We start from the raw sequence: 22545 nt of genomic DNA, 5'->3' as shown, positions 1-22545 counted from the left end.
TTGTGATCTCGCGTTGTCGCAAGACGTGATCACCGTGGGTTCGAGTGTGCCTTGTGTTTTCTTATTATTTTTTTTTTCGCGGCTGATCTTGCCAACGCATTTCGCAGCCCTGCAACGCCGGTGTTGTACGGCTATGACCACGGAAAGCAGCGCATGTGAGACGTCGGCGCGCCGCGCGATCGAATGCGTTGAAGACAATGACAGTTCATCGCCTGACGTTGACGTGCCGCTGCCGTTGCCATGCGTTGAGCGCTCTGCATATTACAAACTCGCGACGTGGTTCGGGCGAACATCACTGATGAACAAGACGCCTGCAGCTGTGTAAAAGATTACGGGTTGAAGACAAACACATCGTGGGTTGTAGATTTCGTGAAGTCAACAGCAAGGTGTGAAAGGTAATGCAAAAATGGTGTTTCATAACTTCAAAATTAACTTGCGGCATCTTCTGTGGTGATTTAAATTCATGCTTTGGGGATAATGTCCAATGATGAGCCGTCTCAATGAGGTCGTATTATGTGTGCACTTGAGCCGTCTCAGTTAGGTCGTATTAGCTGTGCTCGTTCTACTGCCCCTAATTGAATTTTGTTTGTATTTCTTTTTTAGTGAATTTGCAATGTCAATCTGGCTCCCAATCTCTGGCCGATGCAACCTTGGGTCCTTGCTGGTTATTCTTTGTAATTTATCTATATCCTGTCAGTCGCGGTGCTGTCAATTCTTTCCAACTGAGCTTCAGTCAATCCTTCTAAGGTGTTATGCATGCCCAGGTGCGTTAATCTCTCTATGCTGGTGCTTTCGGGCAAGCCCAGGGCCTGCTTGTCCTGATGAGCCAGTTGCCTTAGTGAGCTTAGTCACTATTTTTATAAGAGTATTGCTGTTAGTTCGCTTCGACTCAATGTTGAGTACAAGGACCCTAACTTGTTCAATGATGGGGACCTTTTCGTGCAAGTCTATCTCCTCGCACTCTCTCTCCTTCATGTATCTCTTGGACCACCTCCTGTTAAGTATGGGCCTGTAAAGTTCTGATTTCTCTGGTGAAAATTCAAGCCTAGTGCCTGTGAGGTAGACTTCCACTTTATCTACCACTTCCTGTAACTTCTGTTCTATTTACCCATCACTGCCTTGCGAGATCCATATGGCAACATCATCCGTGTATACGGAGCGATTGATTCCTTCGATGTCTTCACGTTTTTTCTGACAATCCTGTCATAATGAGATTAAGAGCATGAGCAATATCATGGAGCCATGAGGTGTAACTAAACTGTCCATGCCCCTCACCTCAGACTCGAGTTCCCCCATGTTGAAGGTAACCTTCCTATTCGTTAGGAAGTATCGGATGTAATTGTATGATATTTCTCCTAGGTTTAAGTTGGTGACCTAAGTGAGGTTTAAGTTGGTGACCTAAGTGAAATGTGCAGGTTTGTGGAATACTTTCGTGAGATCCAACCATAATGTAGATCTGGTTCACATTGCGCTCTGATTGCTCTCATTATTTTCCCATCCTAGGTACCTACGCCATAACATATGAACATAACTAGAACACAATTACTTATGTGGCTGCGGCACTTTTTCGATTTTGTTTCGCCAACCGCACGCCACGTATAAGGGGGGCCAAGTGCACACATAATACGACCTAATTGAGAACGGCTGATCATTGGACATTATCCCCAAAGCATGAAGTTAAATTACCACAGAAGATTCCGCAAGTTATTTTTGAAGTTATGAAACACCATTTTTGTATTACCTTTCACACCTTGATGTTGACTTCACGAAGTCTACAGCCCACGATGTGTTTGTCTTCAAGCCGTAATCTTCTACACAGCCGCGAAAAAATAATAAAAAAAACACAAGGCACACTCGAACCCACGGCGATCACGTCTTGCGACAACGCGAGATCACAAAAAACACTGGCGACAACACATATATTCACGTGAAAGCGTGTTCAGCGTTAAAAAAATAAACATAAGCAATCAGTCCAACACAACAACGATTATGTCTTGCGACAACGCGATGGCTCAAAAGACACAGCAGACAGCACACATATTCAAGGGCGAGCATGTTCACTGTTAAAAAAAGAAAAAAAGAAACGCACAGTGGAACACAACGGCCGATAGCGTCTTGCTGCAGCGCCAAGGCACAAAAGACAGTGGCGACAACACAAATGTTCATGGGCGAACGTGTTCACTGTTATAACAAAACAAAATGCACAAAGCACAGTCGAACCATACGGCGACGACGGCGTATTCGGTCAACGCGAGAGCAGTAGCACTTCACAAGCGGCGACGAAAATTCTACGGGGCCCAGCGGCCGCGTTCACCGTTTAAAATTCCCGCGGAAGGCACCCCGAGAAGGAGAGCGCAGCGCGGCCGTTGCTAGGCGGAACTCCGCAGCGGCGTCCCTGTGTGCGCGCAGCCAATAGCGCGCCGCTGCCGTTGCCATGCGTTGAGCGCTCTGCATATTACAAACTCGCGCCCGCGAAGGCGGTTTGTCGCCGGATTTGCCAGCGGCGGCGGCAAGGACACGTGCGCGCATGCGCTCCTCATTCGTCCCAGAGCACTGCTATAGTCGGCGACAGTTACATTGTGTCGCATCACAGATGCAGTACGAGAGCTCTGCGTGTGCGCGGAAGCGGGGGCGGCAGTGTTGTAGCCGTGGATGCCCCTAGTTGCGATAAGAGCAGTGGCGCTGCTTGACATTGCTTTGGAAGCCTATGGCGGCACAAAATTTTAAAGAAGCCGGATGTAATTACTTAGTTTTCAAACTTACAGAAACTACACCCCTTTAATTGTCTCCTCTATATAGCTAAAAGGAATTGCGCTCTTCCTGGTAGACTGGCCTTCTTTTCTTCTTGAATTAAGAACTTACGTGACTTGCCCATCAAGGAAACGAACCGCGAAACCTGAAAACAAAGGCAGACTCGACAGCCTCATTTAGATCTTATTGCGTCCTGAATATGGCTCCAGACCGTGATTGTGCAAGCGCATCGTATAGCGTCAACGCGTACGTCTTATATAGCCCCGTCCTTGGGTCGGGTGAAGACAGCCAGTCGGTCCCGCACGAAAGGGAAAAAGAAAGAAATGTTCTAGGCTGGAAAATAGAGAATTCCGTTGGCGAAGTGCTGCACGGTCACGTAGGTGACGGCTTCTTTCGCAACGTGATACAGCATACTCGAAGTAGATGCAGAAGCATGTATAGAGAATAACGTATGCATACGCCGTTAGACTCTACGCGAATAGTGAAGACTATTTTTCAGGGGCTTAGTTTTTAACAAAGCATGTGTGTCGCAAGAAAGAAACAACTGGTGATTGCAATGTACGACGACGCATGAAAGAGACACTATAAAGTAAAAAAAAAACGTATTCTAGGAGTATTGCTAAAAAGGTCATTCTTACCGTGAGACGAGTCTTGGAATGTCAGAAAAGGCGCTAAAATGAAGGACGGCAGGCGATGCAACCTTGGAATACTCGCACTAGCTAGCCGTGTCGTCGTGAATTGCGACAGCCTCTTTTCGGGCGCATTCACTCGACAGAGATAACCGCAGTCACTTAAAAAGCTTGGAATAACGTTTACTGGACCGCAACGACGTGAGTACGAGAATACAGATCGAAATCCGTGACGTCATCCTTATGTTCTGTCGTTGGGGTTCTGGCACAATATTATTAATTCTTTACTGAAAAAAAGTGAGGAAACTTGAATTTTGAAAGCGAAGTTCTGCCAGCCTGAAGTGACTTTCTTTTAGTGCCTCAGGCAGCACATTCGAGGTTACCGAACATCCATGGGATCTGCAGCCGGTTACTACGCGCAGAAAGAGGCTTCAGCCGTGTTCTAGTTTAGAATGACAGATGTCGTACATTTGCTTTTGATGATGGTCTCATTAAAATTAGCCTGATAATTTTTCAACAGAAATTTACGTTTACCTATAATCAGCGTTAGCGAAACGTCTTGCGACAAAGGGTGCGTTTTGCGAAGTTGATAGGTTCCTCCCACCCTTCAACAGCCCTGATGGCGTGCATTCATAGTGAGCAATAAATATCAACAGCAAGGCCACTAACAGCATAGACCCTGACAGAACTAGTCGGAAGTGAAGCACATCACTTGTCATTAAATTGCAAAAAAAAAGAAAAACATAGCGTGAGACATTGGTTAGCAAGTGAACATTTATTGCCATTCTCCGAGTCACATCTCCACGTGTTCTTGGAAAAGCCCGGCAGTTTTTTGGACAGTCGATGAGCTTGTTGGGCATCAGGGATAACGTATGCAAAGGCTGTATCTGCACTTCAGAAATTATCTACAAGTTGACTCAGCAATAGTCGTCACGAAGTCCGATGAAATCACACAGGCCAAGCACGCTTACAATAACGCGTTCCTTCTGCTATCACAGCCGTCTCGTATCCGTAATATGAAGACACGCTGACAATCGGACTTCACTGCTGCGTTTACGCAGCCCGACTTTATAATAAAGGCGATAAAGGGCAAAACTATCACCACCTGCGCAGCGCCCTAAACTTCACGCGTTCTCGTCCCGCCGCAACCCGTTCTACGAGCGCCGTCTTAGATGCTAATAACACTCGAAACAGTTGCATACTCATTGCCATCTAGGAAAAAAAACACATGCATGATGCATATAAGACCATACCCTATCAAGGAAACCCCGACCAGCGGTGGTGTTTATTCGTCCCACTTAATCTCGCGGTCATCCCGGGCCTCTTGACGGATGAGGGCCTCGGATGACACACTTCTCACTAAACGTCGCGGCTCGTACTTCAAACTTTTGTTTTCCGAGGCAACCGAGCCTTTCTCGAAAAGCGTTCGTCTAGTCCGCTCTGACAGGGCCGCACGGTCCCCCTTTGTCCTTGGTGTACAACTTCACGTAGAACAGTACGAACAGCGAGAAGAACAGCGCTGCCTGTCCGAACTCGAGCCACACGAACAGGGGCACGTAGTTTCCCTTGGCGAAAAGCAGGCACACGGCGTGCACAAAGTACAGCACAAACTGCACTATCTGCACCATGGTCAGATAGCGCTTCCACCAGAGCCACTTCTTGTACTCCGGTCCGAGCGCCGCCAGGAAGTAGTACAGGTACGAGAGCACATTGACGAATCCGTTGATGCACACGACGAACATGGTGTGCGACTGGGCGGCGTAGGTGACGTTGATCCAGACGTTCCAGGCGACGATTACGTGGTGCACCACGTGCAGCGTCGTCACCTGCTCGTACTTTCTTCGCAGGACGTAGAACACGGTGCTGGTCAGCTCGGACAGCTTGAACAGGTACAGCCACCACGAAAGGCGCACGATCTCCAGGCTCGAAGGCTCGTTGCTGACGTCCAGGTCCATGAGGAACGTGTAGCCGCGGTCCCAGTAGGCGAGCTTGGCGAATCGCACAACAAAGAATGCGGTGAACAGCGCGGCCAGCATGTTGTAGACGAGGATGCAGCCGCGCAGGTCGTACGGCTTGCGCCTCGACATCCACCGAGGTCCGGCGACCTTGACGAAGTAGACGTAAGCGGCCGTGATGATGGCCACCGGCAGCGCGCTGCCGGTCAGCGGCCAGCCTACCGTCCGGGGATCACGCTGCGGAAACCACGATATTCCGCCCGCAGCCGTGCCGCCGAGTATGTTGGCCTGTTGAGACTCCATCGCAGCCCCCAGTAAGTGGTGCGAGGCCCTTCTTGAACAAAACTGCGCGCTGCTTCTGCCGCTGTAGCCTCCGCCGCGCGTTCGTGAACCCTGCAGTCAAGCGTGCGCTTCCACCGCCGGTCACCGGCGTTCTCCGTACGCGGTGCCGATGCGTACGGGGAAGGGTTCCCAGAGCGAAGCCAGTTTCTTCTCACGGTTCGCCCTCTCCCTTGAGGAGCGCGAACTTGGCCTACCACCCTCGCCCCTCATTCCATGTTCGGCCCGTCCTTTCTTGGGTACAGGAAGGAGAGAAGTGAGGGGGGGGGGGGGGGATTTTTCAGACGGTCGCTAGCCCCCCATCCTGGCCTCAGGACTTGTACATGCGTCCGCATTTTTCCTCCTTTCTTGTTGCTCTCGATTCGCCGCTTGATATGTTTGCTTTGCTGTTGCTCAAAGCATTGCTCTGGGCCAGGGATAGCTAGTCTGCGAGTCAAGATAAAGATTTAGAGTGAGATACGTGCATAGGCGTTGCTTTATCAGTGAATCGGAAAGAAACGCACAGCTGCCTTCTCTACGCCATACCTTGTCTCCGGTAGTTTGCGCGTTCTTTTTCTTCTCTTCTCTCGCATCGCGTATTTCCGCTCGTGGAAACTGCTGTTTCCTATTTTCTCGCATGCCTACCTCAGCGCCTTCATACCGAAAATAATTGCTTCCGTCGCTAGCACTATTGTGAAAATGAGCAGCAAAGAGCATTCTCGTAGTGGTATTTCGTTGCTTCTGATCGGTGCTGAGACTTTGTGAACTGAAAGCTGAAGTGTCTGACGTCAGCGAATGGAGCAATCTATTTGCCCGTCTATTGTTGTTACGTTTGTTATTCCGCTTGCCGCCGCGTGTATTAGCATTTCTTGTTAGTTCCAGTACGAGCGATTGCATATGTAATCATAATGACCCTACCGGAAGCAGAGTCAGACGCGAAGAAATAATAACGATGTCTTCTGGGCATGCATTAAACATGCTTCTGCGCCGGTTCACTGTACACACCCGTATAGCGTCATTACTCGCGTTAACTTACCGATACTTTGCGTATGACGACGGTTAGTAGGTATAGCAATCAGGTCGTGTCGTATTTTCGATGCTCGCTTGCCGATGCACGAAGCAAGAAGCCATATTACAGAATATCCTGTCGCGGTGCCCTGCCAGCACGCACTATCACGCGATGCACCGCTTTCAGCATCGCAGCGCATGGAACACGGCGCCGGTCAGCGCTAACAGGTGCGAGAAAGGAATATTAAGCTATAAGTTCTAGAGTTTCGCGCAGGAATACCACGATCGGATCATGAGGCATGTCGTAGTGGAAAACTACAGATTAATTTTGAACGCATGCAGTTCCTTTAACGAAAAAGAGCGTTCTTAGATATCGTTCCTGATGAAACGCAGCCACAGTGACCGGGATGGAGCTCGTAAAGCGGAATTGACCATTACGACATCATGCACAGTCACTCGGCTACCGACGTGTATGGAGCTGGTGTAAGTATATATAGAATCAACCAGGAATGAAGGGTTGATTCAACCGGTATGGCAACCTGTATATTAGGGTGAAAGCCTCTTGTAGCTCATGAGTAGAAAAATCCGGCGTCGGTGGCGTGAGCGCTAATGGTACCAAAAGACAGTAATTCAATGTGCGTATCGCTAGACATCAGGTTTTCACCTGAGCCCTCTCCCTAGCGTTCGCTAAAGGGATCTGCCAATTTTCTTGACTAGGACCCAACAAAACCAACACGATGACAAAGGCGACCATCGAAATTTCTTGTTTACTGAGTGATGGGACCCCCTGTCCAGTGCTTAAGAGTAATGTGCAGCTACTTGGGAAAGCAAAATGAATGCATGCGGGAAAAATAGCTTATGGATAAGACAACGTAGAGTTTGTCCAGGCGCGGCACATCTAATCAGCGCAGTACCTATAACTGTAGAGCCAACTACAAGAAGCACACCCACCACATACACGCAATGACGAATAAAAAACATAATTACAAGTAGTACATGCAAGGCATAATATATGGCACATAGTTCAAATAAACGTTGACAAACTACTGATTGTGTGTGTGCGTGTGTGTGTGAGCGCGCGTTGAAAGTGCAGTCTCACAAGGAATATGACGTAAGCCTGGCAATAGAAGCAGCAGAATTTAGAATGCCTGTGGTATAACTACAGCACCTAAAAAGTGCTGAGTGACGAAGTTTTTCATTCGTAAGTGCACTCTTTCATTGGCCAGGAGCCTTAGCTAGTCAGACGTTCAATATCAGGATCGACTGAAATTTTCTTTTGACGACGCATTTCAGCGTACTAGTTTTTTTCTGAATATTGACCCAGATTCCCTAGACGTCACGCAGACGTACTGTTTCCTAAGATTCGGTACGATGCGATTAAATTGCAGTTGAAATTATTTATTACGACGTCACTAATGAGGTGAAGAACCACTTGTCGGAACCGCTGCGAAAGGCTAAGTGAAAGCCACATGAACAAGATCACAGACAATGCCTGTCATTGCAATAACGATTTAGAAGAGCAGCATATAGGGGAGAACTAGTGATTTCTAGAAGCTAATAGATACAGATGCTTCGAAGGCAATGTACTCGATGCATTGAATCTTTTACAATTTAGAAGGAGAGAGAACGACACAAGTTTATTCGTCAGAGTGGGTAGGTAGTTCATGGGCTCCTCAGGAAGGCTAGATGGAAGCATTATGGAAACTTGGCACTACAAACAAACGGGACACAGAAAGAGCGGGACCGGAACAAGCGCAGAGTGAAACTTGGTTTTATTCACAGAAGAACTATATACCACAGAAAACACGAGGTGGTGAGGGAAATACAAGAGGGAACGGTCAACCGTCTCGTTTGTTCGCGCTGTTAAGTTTCCATAACGAATCTATACCAACTAGCCCGCCTATCAACCCTTCTGTAGTTGGAAGCAGTCTATTCAGGGTAGTAGAAGATTACGCGGGGTGTATCATTTCTTGGCATACCTAAACACGTTTGCAACCGGCTGCATATTGTGTCACAACAGCAGCTTCAGTGAGCGTGGGACGTAGTTGCATTGATCTGGAGAATAGCATGACAAGCAAGCCTCAAGAACACCCGCCACGGTGGTCTAGTAGTTATGGTGCTCTACTGCTGACCCGCAGGTCGCAGGATCGAATCCGGGCCGCGACGACCGCATTTTCGTTGGAGGCGAAAATGCTTGAGGCCCGTGTGCTTAGATTTAGGTGCAGGTTAAAGAACCCCAAGTGGTCGAAATTTTCGGAGCCCTCCACTACGGCATCTTTCATAATCATATCGTGGTTTTGGGACGTTAAACCCAAACAATTATTATTAATAAAGCCTTAAGAATATCTGCAGACTTCACTAAATAGCAGCGGCCTACCTGTCCTCCTATCTTTCTCAATCTCTCTCTCCGTATTAACACAACAACGTCATGAATATACAGTGTTCAAAATAACGCGCGTATTCTCAGAAAACATCGGGAGCTCCAAACGTCGTGCAAAGGCAGCGAAGAGAAACACGTCGAGCAAAAATAGAACAGGCCACTGCGTCTAAACGCGGTTGCTGCATCACAGGTGCAACAGACCGTGGCGTAAATAATAGAAAGGGGTGGGTTTGGAGCAGAGACACAGGTAACAACAGGGCGACCGGATTCACTAAAACGCCCTATCAGTGGTAATGCCCTCGCAAAAAGTGTCAGTGCGCTCAACTCCTCATGGCGTCATTAGGGCGCTCTCGGCGAGCTCCAACAATCGCGAAAAGCTGCCGCTTAAATTGCCTCAGTGCCCTTGCTACGTCCAGACGATCACCGTCTTTACCTTTTCGCTTTCACCGCGTCCTTCACGAACGCGCTAGGAAGGCCACGACAGGGTCGCACAAACGCAAGCAAACTTGTCCGGAGATGCTACGTCAGACAAGCTGCCGGTGCCCCTATAAAGCAACAATAACAAAGACGCGTGCAAGCAAAAACAAGTCTGCTTGACCACACGCTAAGCGGCCGTCCTTTTCTAGCGCGCTAAATTGGCGAGACTAAAAGAGATAAGGGAACGCGTCGAATGACGTCATTGTCGTCGAGGCAACCTCGTTGCTGACGTCAGTCTCCATGCTCGGCTGCCACAGCGGCAGGGACGTTTCGGTCCATATTTCATAGAATCGAGCGACCATCGAAGACAGGTATTGTCGAGAACCGATGGTCAACTCTGGTGTGCCTCGATCTCAGTGTGGCAATCTCAGAGCAATGGCGACTGTTTCTCCGTTTGGCGTATAGGCGTGTACGCTCACGCAAAGCGCGCTTCCCACGGTGGCGAGATTTCTGCTCCGAGTCTTGGGAAGGAACACGACGGTGTTCCCATCAAGTTGCGCGGTTAGTTGGCTCGCGCTCAACGGACTCCACTTCCACGTATACCCGGTCCCATAGGAAGCGCGACAGTTGCTGTGAGAAAAATGAAATGCTGCGCGGGTAAATCCTGCGCGGTTCAGTTCAATTGTCACGGAACCCATGTTCCCACTGCATTTTCAGGGCCCATGTATTGGGACGCATGCGGCATGCCTGGGGTGCTTTGTAAGCTTCGCAGCAGGACAGCTCTCTCCTCTCTTTAGATCTCTCTTAAGGTAAAATGTGTGTACTAAATGTTTGCGAACTTGCCGAAATTACATCTACTCACTGACCCAGTGCCAATAAAGCTTCTGTCTTGATATATCGTATGGACTTTTTTGCCACAAGTGTGTTTGCATGCGGCTGCGAGGTTGACAACAGACCAAGCACAGCAGCGTGCTTAAAGATTTAAAACTAAAAAGGCGAGAAGTTCTATCTTCGGAAAATTCGATCACTATGGAAGTTTATCATATATTGAAAAAGCAATCTTACAGCTATCTTTTATTTGCCATTTTCGCGTCCTTAGCGCGCGTCCAGGGCGCGAAATTGTTAATCGAGGCAGCATACAACTATAAGATTCGTTTGTTAGTACTGGTCTAGCATGTTTACCAAGCACGTCAAGGGCACAAAAGTGACAAGGAAAAACAAATTGAGAAGATAAGGTGTGCGTATGTGTGGTGTGCGTATGTGTGGTGTGCGTATGTGTGCGTGCGCGTGCGTGCCCAGGCAACAATGAAACGCGGCAACGTGAAATGACACGCCAACTCGATAATATATCACATTGCCATATCAGAAACTGCTTATCGCGGACAAGTCCACGATCGAGAGAGCATCAATTATTGAATAACGGCGCATATACAAATACGGGTGTAACCAGCGTACCTTCGAGGGCCGCATTTCTGTACTCTCGCCAGCGCGGGGTTTTTCGCGCACTGTGCCGAAATATGTGAGTTATAAGAGCTACGCTTAAAAATGTAAACAGGGGCTCTCCATACGTACATTACGCAATTGTAGTCCACGGACGTTGTTACGTCGACGCAGTCCGCTGCCCACGTTTCCTATACTTAAAGCGGTTATGACAAATCGAGAACACGCGAACGTCGGCACGCGTGAGCATTGCTTAGCGCGTGTCTTGACTCGCAATTCAACTAAAAAGTGGTTCAGCGATCAAGCACAAAGGGCCGTTATCCAAACGTACGCGAAGAAACTGCCGCGTTTGCAACTATTTCGGTTCGAGTTGCAGTCGAGCCATTACAACAAATTGAACCGAGCTAATAATAGTTCGCTACATACTGCAACTTAACTCTCGTGGCTCTTCATGCGAGGTTGGTTCGCTTGCCGAACCATGCCTGGCGCGATAGGCTTCGCGCCGGGGCATAAGGAAAGATTTACCTGGACGCTATCAATAGAGCCCGCTGGGTGGCGGCGCTATAAATGCGGAACGAGATTTAAAAAGCAAACTATCAACAGCACTTTTTGGTAGTGGCTTCCGGCAGAGAGATTCTGACCTTCGCTCCGAACACGTGCGTTCTGCTTTTGAGAGAAAAACAAAAACGAAAAAAAAAAACGGAAGGCGTTTCAATAGGAAAGGCTTGCGTGTAAGTTTGCCCACGATTTAAGCAACGGAGTGCAACACGTCGGAGCGACTAAAATCAACCAACGTATAAAATATCTGCACGTCCGCTCATGACTCTCGTAAATGTCGGACTTACTAAAGTTTCTCCGGTGTGTAGCTCTGTAAGTCTGCTTTGTTAAGAAGCGTAAGAACTTCAAGTGGGTCTATACGCAGGCGCTTTTACAAACACGGATCCGAGACTATACAGCGAAAGATGAAGCTGGCGTCAGCCAATCAGGAGTTCGATTACGAAAAAGCGCGCGTACTTGTGCGCCGTGTCTCTTCGCGTCCCACCTCTGCATGAAAGAACACCGTCGCCAGTGCATAATAAAACTCAGTCTACTCCATCAAGCATTCAGGACGCCCCGCTGTAAGCGTGTCGTCAAGGGCGATGACAGCCTCTGACAAGAACCGCGCCGCATTGCTGCCCCGTTGGGTCACGGAAATGTCGCATCTACTGGCACAAATACACGACTGAAAGGCCGGCGAAAAAATGTCGAATGTATAGAACCAGCCTAGTTCAGCAGTTCGTCAGCGCGACGGTGCAGGAATTCCATGCGTGTTCGGGGACTCAATGTGCAGTGTGTCACTGCCATGGTGACACGGAAATAGGGCCCCATTTCGCGCACACTTATTAGTGGCACTAGGGAGCCTACATGACAGGCCGGTCATGTAGGCTCCCTAAGTTGCACGAGTAACGATATAACACTCTTGTTTGTATTCCAAGCGCTTCCGGTCGGGCACTTACTTCCGGGTTTCCGAATATTCAGGAAATGTGTTTTTAAAAAATAAAACTGGCAAGAAATATATGACTGCGGCTTAAGTTAAGTTATGTTGGATACATGGGATATCGGAGCATAAGTTTACATAAACTAAAAGCCAAGTAACTGTCAGGGTAATTAATGAAAATTAATTGAATGAGTTGATCCAAAGAGCAGGCGGTTTTCCTGTGAGCAGCTCATAGTCATTGGTATTGTTGCGACAGCTGGTGGAGCAGATCTCACCCACGCGCCTATTTCTACGTGGCCTCTGGGATTCGCTTCCGCAGCGTGCGAAACACAAACTTAACCCAAAGAATGCGAGTGCCCTTACCGGACACCTAAGTCAATGGTTATGGTCGCCTCCAGGTTTATTTATTTATTTATTTATTTATTTATTTATTTATTTATTTATTTATTTATTTATTTATTTATTTCGAGTTCATCGGACTTACCCGTAAACGCCAAGGTAATTGGCGTCTGATGGTGGGAAGGAAACAAACAACATTTCAACACCATAAGAACAAATAAAAAAAAAACGACGGTAAGAATTAAAGTTAGTTAATTTCCAACACTAGCAATAATCCCTGCACGATTAACTACAAAGAGGTAATGGTGGGGACAAAAACAAAAATGAAATAAATCCCTGTACGACTTGATTAGACCGAGGAAAACGTAAACTCGTACTGTCCGTGTTCCGCGTAAATACCTATAACGAAATTTACGTGTATAGCATGAAAAAGCTAGACAAAGAGGTTAAGTCGTGCTCCAGGGAAGATATAGTAAATACACACGAGTCACTGAAGAGAAAACAAGAAACACGTACGGAGTGACACCTTTTGTTCATATTATCGCCTCCATTTACTGGGACGACGACACCCGCCAAACACGTCATACCACTTGAAGACAGCGACGAGTCATTCTGGCAAATCACAGACCGAACGACACGCACACGTTACCAAAATCAGCGCGTTTACAATAATTGCGCATTGTTCTATCAGAAAAGGACCTGAGCGAACGACGACAGAAACGCAGCAGACTGTCGATCGGCGTCTTTTACTTATTTTTGAGGCGAAAGCCTTAGATGTCTAATCAAACGCGAAAATTGATCGCTGGCGTCCCGCGGCGTCGGGGACCATACTAGTGATGCAAAAAACATGGCCTCCGAGATTAGCCTTAGCCGGCGGCGCCCTGCGCGCCGCCGGCTAATCTCGGAGGCCATGCAAAAAATCATTACGTGATGGCCTCACAGTATGAAGTCACAGATCGCCAAATTTTGTGATGTTATTATGACGTCATTATGAGCCACTGTCTCGTCCCGTGATGTACCGTCACGTGATGACGTTATCACATGACATCGTAGCTTGGTCAAAGCTCGGCCGATCACGGAGGCAATGCAAAACAAGGCGAGTTGCCTCCGATCCCGGAGGCGGTGCAAAACCACGTTAGATGCAGAAAGCTTTCGTAGGGTGGCGGGGCAGGATCAGTACATCGACTGAGAAGAAGCAACAAGATGACTTTCGCATTCGAGTCGCCTTAGATGAATTCATAAGGAACCCTGTGAATTTTTATTGAATGAGGGCAAGGATATGTTGGCGCCTCCTAGAGGCCCCAGTTGCTCATTCGCTCCTATATATAAAGATGAACGCTCCTAAAAAGGACAAAGCGTTAAAATATTAAAGAGTCCCTTCGAGTAAAACATAGGCCGCAACACAAGCCACAAGTGCATAATCCAAACAGTGCACCCAATTCCAAGGCAGGCAGTGCAAAAAAAAAACATGCATGAAAATAGCACCACAGCATGCAATACGCTACGCAGTAAAGCAACATGCGATGGACGTTCATGAACACATATTAAAAATCTGTTGAATCCGCACTTGAAGAATCGTTGCACCTGTACGCTGATGTCTATGTTTTGACAGATGCTTGGGAGGAGAGTAGTGATGCAGTATTTATCTAGTTAACATAAAATCTCTAATAACTTCCTCGGATATATGTTTATACGAGAAAGCTTATTAGTCTACATGCTACCCATATCTATGCTGTTTCAATCGGCCAAGAACATAGGAACTTGGTTCCCTTGACACGAAGCGAGAGGATGTCACTAAGAGTAGAGCTGAAAGGCACGCAAACTTTTCACACTGCAGTACGAAGCAGGCCAAACTATGGCAAAAGAGTCGCAGCGTCCTGGTCTTTACACGTCTTCGTCATAGAGAAAGGTGGCAATGATGTGTGGTAGTGGTGGTATCTTTGTTTCTCCCAGAACGGAAAAAAACCCTCCTCCTCCACCGACCTCCTCTGAAATAATGTGTGCCATTCGTATACCTGAAAAGATGACCCAGTTGCTTCTACTTGGCACTAAACATTGTTGCAACCGCAAAAAAAAATGCAGCTTCTCCCATGTTTCCGAGCTGCGATGACGCAATGGAACATGCACTGAGTATTTGAGTACTTCGCCTGGTACCGGTTACCATGAAGTAAAAAAATTCGCAGCTCTTGGCGTGCAACCGCCTTTCGAAAAGAATATTTCCTGATATATAAAGTACGGCTTTGTCTGTTAAATTATTTAAATTCTGGATTTTACGTGCCAAATCCATGATGCGTTTATGAGTCACGGCGTCAGTGGCGTAGCCAGAAATTTTTTTTCGAAGGAGGGGGTGGGGGAGGGGGGGTAATGAATGGGGAGGGGTCTGAACGCCCCCAAACCCCATTCTACGCCAGTGCATGCCGTAGTGGGGAACTCGGAATTAATTTTTGACCACCTATGAGGTTCTTTAACGCACATCTAAATCTAAGCGCGCGGGTGTTCTATTTTGCATTTCGCTCTCATTTAATTCAGGCAACCGTGTTCGGGAATCGAACACGCGTCCTCGAGCTTGGCAGCGCAGTGCTTTAGCTGGTAAACTAACACGGACTGTCACCTTTCTTTAATTTATTTGTTTTGAAGGTGCACCTGATACACGTGGTGCACGTGCTCATATATTGTTTAGCTGCTACTGCTGCTGCTGCTGCTGCTGATACTTCCCTGCATTAATTTTAATGTTTTGAAAAACGAAAAGACGGCTGTTCAAGCTTCATGTCTTACTTGTCCCACAAATATAAGAGAAAACGAAACAGCAGAAACGACTGTACCAAACGTGCGGCACAGGATGCTGCTGCAAGTCGCGCAAACATTTAGAAAAACAAGTGCTTCGCCGCCCTCCGCTTCGCGTCAACGTATGAGCAAAACAACGGCGACTCCAAACGGAGTTCGTGGCGTCTTGAAGCCCTTCATCTCTTACTTTCATTTGAACCTGCCGTCAGAAAGGGCAAGGTAGGCGCCATCAACAGCGTAGCAGGCAAGGCACTTATACGGCGGCGGCCTTCAAGGTCACGTTGACGCTGTCGCTATCCTTCGAGCACGTTGCGTGCATCGTCGTAATAAGAGACCTTTTTTTTTTATTATTCATATGTGCTTAAAACAGGTCGGTTTAGGCTCAGAACTATCGCGCGTTTGTTGCCTTTTCTAAGCGCCAACCTGCATTCCCCTTTTCTGTTTATCGCAGGTTTAACTGAGGCAAGAACTGGGAAAGCCCAGAATACGGCGCTTAAAACAATCATACTGAAAAATGCATATTAGACCTACGGCTCTCGTAAGCGCGTTCGGCCCTTTTGGCGGAAATTCAACTTTGGCAGGTTGAGCATTAAAGGGACGCTAAACATTGATCCAACTGCAGGGTCTTTAAAAAAGAACTTGTTAAACGTTTGCAATTATACAAGCGAAACGCTAATAACGGTAGGTGTCACTACGTCTCGAAAAACGCTATTAACTTATCACCGGATATTCAACAACGTGGGTTAATATCTACTGCCATGTCTTCCTATCTGTGTGGTGAGCTACAAGAACTGAAATTTGTCTGAGTTTGTAGGAATTCATACCTGACTTGCAGCGCAAAGCAGAATAAAGAAGAAAACGCAAGATGGAAAGTCAGATAGCATGAGCGTCACAGCGTCAAATTAAAGTTTATTCTCGGCGTGAAAGCCATGCAGATAGATATAAACCTTCGCACGAGCAAAATAGCATGTATCGATAATTAGTTTTTCACTGCAAATCTGACACGCTCGGCGCCCACACGCTAAAGGCCTGAGCGATCAGAGCACGCTTTACAAATGGAAGTACTCGAAGCAGAACTAGACCCTGGGAACGTGTGGCACATATCAACTCTGGGGGATCGGTCAGAAACCAGTTTTGCGCTTTCTGACTCTTCAAGGGCTTTATTTTCTATTTTGTGCCTGTGTGCGTGCATTTTTATGAGCATAGCAGTGACACCGTCAATTGACTCGTTTAGCTTTCTTAAACTTTTGCGTAGTCTGGAGCAAACTTGCTCAATTCTTGCTCTTGGTCTACTGGTAAATAGGCGTGTTTTTCCAAGAATGTTCGAAGTAGCGCTCACCCTTTTCTTAGTCCATTCTTGCGCTTCACTGAAGCGTTGACGGGAATTACGGTACAAGATTAATTTAATGCAAGCTTTTTTCATTATATTAACGCGATAGAGCACGCGTGCCGCAGAAAGTGCGGAGTCGGCAGCGCTGGTTGCGAGCGAAAAAGCAGCGTTGTTCGTCAGCGAAAAATCCCGATGATGCAAAGAATAAAACGTGACGGTTCGAGCCGCAATTGAACCTAACTTGGGCTATACAGATACTACCAGCGGCGGGCATGATTCATTGCTGCCGCCTACCATCTGTTTGGGTATTGTTGCGACCGGCCTTTGGAGGCACCAGAGACTCCGGAGGAAGAGGCTGGAGGAAGGCAAACTTAACAGAGGTTTTATTTACATGGGCGAGCAGTTTGTTTCTACATGACGATTTCGTCCTACAGGACGAGGATTTCGTGCCTACATGACGACGATTGTTGTGTGGGACGCGATTCGCCCACACTCGCCCAGGTCAGTGTCGTTGACTGGGGCGTGGTCACCGCACTCTGCTGCTGTTGCACCAAAGGGTGCAACATGTTGTCCCCGCCATGTGAAGGCCGTAGGGCGATGGGTCCCACGCTCGGACAGCCGGCCGCAACAAAAGGTCTGCAGCTCCGAAACACCTTGTCGATCAATTAGGGGGGCTGATTGTCATCCGCGCGGACGCCGCTGTTTCGTCAAGGTAGATTTGGCGACAGGAAACCATTACGGTTGACTCGTCGAACCTTGGTATGTCGGACTGCATGGCGCCTCGCTTCTCGTCTCGGGAGGACAATACAAGTGCCTGGACCGCTGTCAACAGGCAAGCAGCCCTTCGGCGCCCGGTTCGAAGAACAGGGACGCCGCTTCCTTTTTCAGTGCAGGGGCCGATCGTAACAGTATCCTGCGCTCTCAGACACGCTGCTGTTTCAAATCGGACATGCAGCGCCACTGCGGCGGCTGCAGGCAAAATGTCCCTGTTCCCTCCGCACTGCCGCGCTTGGCCGCAGCAGGTTGGCAATGGCCCCTAGCAGCGCAAGCGTGTGTACGCGGCGAAAAAAGTCGACTTCTATTTGCTCTTGCGAATTCACATGTTATAACAGCGACTAGAACACGGCCGCGAAACTGCCGAAGGTGCAATTTTATCATTTTCAATGGAAGTCGAACGAGGCTGATCGGCGAAAACGTTGGAACGCAGCCGTTCGGCGCGCCCGATAAGCAAACGCGTCCTGTCTTCGCACGGTTTATTTCGTTTTATATTCAAGTCACTATAGCGTAACGAGGGGGATTCAGACCCCCTCCCCCCAAATTTTGTCTTTAATTGTGCATTTGTATGCATACACGCACACATACAAACGCACGGACGAATTACATAAATTGTGGTTGAACCCCAACAAAAAAAAAATTCTGGCTATGCTACTGCTCCAGATAATATTGACGCATTGTTGGTTCCCTTGTTCTTTTTATTATTGTTGGCCCGAACGGAGGTTTGTGGCGACCATTGCGACGCAAAACAGTCCTCTGCATTTTGTCAGCTGCGCACGACTGTCGGGTTGAGGGGCCTCAGGATCGGCTGCACATGTTCAAAAATAGAATTTAGTAAAGTGTTCTACGTACTAACAGCGCTAGAAAACCAAGAGACGGGCACTTCATGCGGTCTCTATCTTTTTATCGTTGCTAACATTTGCTAACGTTGCTAACAGCTTTCTGCTAATGCGCGCCGGTCGTAGGACAAGCGATGCGCGAGATTGCCGCAAAAAGTATTTTCTTTCGTATGCCAAGCAAAAAGTTTAATCGCTTCTAAACTCACGTCGTACTCCACGCTCTTTATTTGTGCGACGCATTTTCCGAATATTTTCGAAGGACCGACGGCACTGTGCAGTTCTTATCTGACGCAGTAAACGTGATTGGCGGCACACAAGTCACCACCTCGAAGAGAAATACTTCGTTTGAAGTATTCCTGAAAGTTTGCTATTCGTCCGTAGCCGCAAAAAAGCAAGGGGGGCTCCTTTAGCGTTCCCATTTTCACGCATCGACGTTCACCGCTCACAACTTCGAGCTACGCTCCGGGAAGGGAACAGGGACAAAATGCGATAAGTGGCCGCATTGGCGCTGCGCACTCGGAGAGTGGTGGCGCCTTCAACTGAGCGCACGAGATCTGACATCATATCTTTGTGAATAGCAGGCCCAATAACGCCATCGCGCTCCACACTTCAAGGCGAAGCTTAAGCGTCCGCCAAGTTTTTAGATTAACACTTATACGCTCATTGCACATATGCTTGGTTGCATTAAGTTACGGAAGCTTACGGCCCCAAAAATTTCTAATGATACATGCGTACACAGAGAAGCACAAACTGTGGTCCCCAGAACTCTGGCTACACATCTATTCTTCAAAAAACTAAATCTATGTCGCGCAGGGGTGTTTTGACGACGCCGTGTGTTACGTTGTTGCCACTCATGTACAGAGTGTGCGAACCCTCACTTATCTTCACCCAAATATTTCTCGCTTGTTTTATACATGCAATTGAATAGTGTTGCAATGAATGAAAAGGGAACCAGTGCAATAAGCCCTTACTTGAAGATACTTTTAATTCAAGTCGGCTTTTTTTTTTAACGTGCGCCTAGAACAATGTGCACGGTGTTCCTGTATCTCGTCCTGTAGCAATGAGGCCGCCTTGAGCGGGAATCGAATCCACGAAATCACGTAGCCTTCGACGTAATACCCTTTGACGCAATCACAGCGTTGAACCACAAAAATTTGTCTTACGTACGTTAATCAGGACGCTTCTTTACTTTCTTTTTTTCTTTTGTCAAGTACGACGATCTCATAATTCAGAACGAATTATTTTTACAATCGCACACTGGCCGTTTTGGACATTGGTGTGCACGAACACACTTGAGTGGGTGCCAGTTCCCCTCCACTCCAGAGCGGTTCGTATAAGCCCCTCGCTTCTCGCAGCCAATAAATGTCTTTACGACTGCTGCGGCACCGCCGATGGCTTCTATCCATCACGCACATTCCGTCCCTGCGATAATCTTTCCGCTGTCATTTTCCTCCAGGCGCGACGGTGTTCAGAACGGGATTACTGCGCTTATGCATGTACACGTTGACATACATCCAGTAAACACACACGCGCGCCTCTCTGAACAGGCACCCAAGCGATACATAAATAGAGTTACGCGTGAGATCTCCGATATACGAACGAGGAAGAACACTGCGCAGTGCTTTTCCCCGCGGCCGTTCCTTGACGCAATGGGAGCGTTGCTTCGTTTATACGGCACAGGCGTCGGTTGCAGCATGCTGGCAGGAAAAGTGGTCCTGCGATTTCCTTCGTGCGTCGTCATGAATGCTGTTGGTAAACAAGGAACTGTGCCGTAGCGACGGTGTATACGAGGGCTGTGCGGAAGTCGATAGACCACTTAGACGGCCTGCCAGCCAGGATAAATGCGTATGAAAGACTGCGCTGCCCACCCAGGTGCAGCTAGATCACCGTGCTTTCTTTTACAGCGAAAACTGTTATGAGATCATTTCACCGGCCGTTTTTGGCGCCGTAGTTGTCCGCCGCCGCCACCGCCGCCGCCGCCGGTGTCCGTAACCAGTATCGCTTGAAATAAGCAAAAAAAACGAAATAAGAAAAAAATTCCAGGATGGAACGAGGTTCGAACCTGGGCCCTCTGCGTGGGAGCCGAGTATTCAACCTCTGAGCGATGCCAGTGCTTGAAATTGCTTTGCAAAAAGGTCCTACACAGGCTTCATGTCGGGAAGGAACCACATTAGCATATGCAATATAGCGTGGTAGAAGAGTAAAATAAGCACCAAGCGTCGCACAATGCGAATTCTGTAACGAGGCGTCACACAATGCGAATTGCGCAACGAGTAGGTTGTTGAATGCTTCCAACCCATTACAAGGGGCTCTGCCATAATTCTTCGTCGTCATCAGGCACAGCATCAACAAAGTGTGCATAATGCCTTACATGCGTTTAGCAGGTACCAACGCTCTCCGTAGAATGACGAAAAATGGCGCAGAGCCTGCTGCCCTACTTCTCAAAAATTACAATGATTTATAGCGTAGTGGGTTCCTCGCAAGAGAACTTGTATTGGTTGCCAAGGAAGCCTATATGCGCATGATTCACTTCCTCGGGGTCTCAGTAAAATTACAATGATTTATAGCATAGTGGGTTCCTCGCAAGTGCACTTGTATTAGTTGCCAAGGAAGCCCATAAGAGCATGATCCATTTCCTCGGGGTCTCAGTAGAGTTCATCGCCCCCCCCCCCCCCGTCTCTCTCCCACGTCAACGTATGTTATACAGCATGACGGGAGAGGGAAATAGCGACCGGACGTCACCCAATGCAAATTACATAACTGGTGGGCCGTTTAAAGCTTCCAACCCATTACAAAGGGCTGAGCCATAATTCTTCATCGTTATCAGTCGTCGCGTCAACAAAGTTCACATAATGCCTTACAGACGTGTAGCTGGTGCCTCGCTTCTCCGTAGAATGACGAACAATGGCTTAGTAGGTGCTTCCCAACTTCACAAAAACTGTGATTTATGGCATAGTGGGTACCTCTCTAGTCTACTTGTATTGTAGGCCCAAGAGAGCTTACAGCGGGCTATAGAAAGGCCGCTCTTCCAGCATTCGCTGTGACTGTGCTGCGGTTTCAGCGCAGGCCTGGCGTTATTTAAGTGGACCAACGTGTTTACAAACAGCGAGAATCCTTACCTAAATTTATGTATGCGCAGTTGCAAGGTATGGTATCGGGAGTCGGAATCCACGCACACTGCGCAACGACAGTAAGATGAAGGGAATAGGAAATTAAAGCAGCACTGACACGTTTTTGCGAATGTTCACGAAACGCACGTCTACCTATCTGAAAGATAACATTCCAGTGGGTTTTAGTGCAACATCGCGCGCTCCGACGTTATAAAGCTTACGTAAGTGTACTTCATTATAAACAAAAACCCAAAAACTTTCGTCAGGCGGAAGAGCAAGCCTGATTGTGAATAGTCATGGTTATACATTATAATTTCATGTCTGGCATTCAATATAGAAGTGCTTGCTCATATGATCTTCCTCTTCGAAAACCACAAAGCGCATCACACGATACTGCACGTCCACTGGCGTAGCCGGAGGGGGGGGGGGGTTAAACCCTCCCCCCCCCCTCCAACATTTTTTTCAATTTTGCATGTGTATATATACACGCACGCATACAAATGCGTGCACGAACATACATAAAGGGTGATTGAACTCCTCCCCCCCCCCTCCTCATTGAAAAAAATTTCTGGCTACGTCTCTGTGTATGTCGTCACGAAACACTCCATGCGTGTATTTATGAGCGTTTCAAAAATTTTCATAATGCAGGAAGTAAAACGCGTATATTACAGCAAAACTTTTTGGCTCGAGGCTTGCCGTGTGTCGAAGATAGAAAATTACACCATCTCCCGTTAAAGGGGACCATGAGGCGATGCGAAGCAGCGTTTCGGCATGTCGAGCGCGCATTTCAGATGAGGAGTGGAAAGGGGGTGTGAAGAGGAGGTGTGTGGAGAGGAGGCGTGTGGAGAGGGCTTGCGGAAGCGCAGTAAAGGTGGTCACGCCGCACACCACCACCAACTCCGCCATAAACTGCTTCCCATCTGAAAATGTCATCATCATGAATCGACAGGCGCGCTCTTCGTCCTCTTCTTCATCCTCTGCTTCGCTCCCGGAA

General features: G+C 47.9%; 1 protein-coding gene across 1 annotated transcript; it reads right to left on the bottom strand.

The window, feature by feature from the left end:
• Positions 1–4635: 4635 nt before the first annotated feature.
• On the bottom strand, positions 4636–5825 carry LOC119383317 (elongation of very long chain fatty acids protein AAEL008004). The gene has a single exon (XM_037651396.2). The coding sequence runs from the start codon at positions 5636–5638 to the stop codon at positions 4811–4813; it is 828 nt and encodes a 275-aa protein (XP_037507324.1). The 5' UTR covers positions 5639–5825; the 3' UTR covers positions 4636–4810.
• Positions 5826–22545: the final 16720 nt, after the last annotated feature.

Source organism: Rhipicephalus sanguineus, chromosome 2 (genome assembly GCF_013339695.2).
Source record: "Rhipicephalus sanguineus isolate Rsan-2018 chromosome 2, BIME_Rsan_1.4, whole genome shotgun sequence".
NCBI lineage: Eukaryota > Metazoa > Arthropoda > Arachnida > Ixodida > Ixodidae > Rhipicephalus > Rhipicephalus sanguineus.
The sequence above is the reverse complement of the archived record's forward strand: the minus strand, read 5'-3'. Positions and strand labels throughout refer to the sequence as shown.

Coding starts and splice junctions, on each gene's coding strand:
- LOC119383317 (XM_037651396.2), bottom strand. CDS start 5,638: ATGGAGTCTCAACAGGCCAACATACTCGGCGGCACGGCTGCGGGCGGA.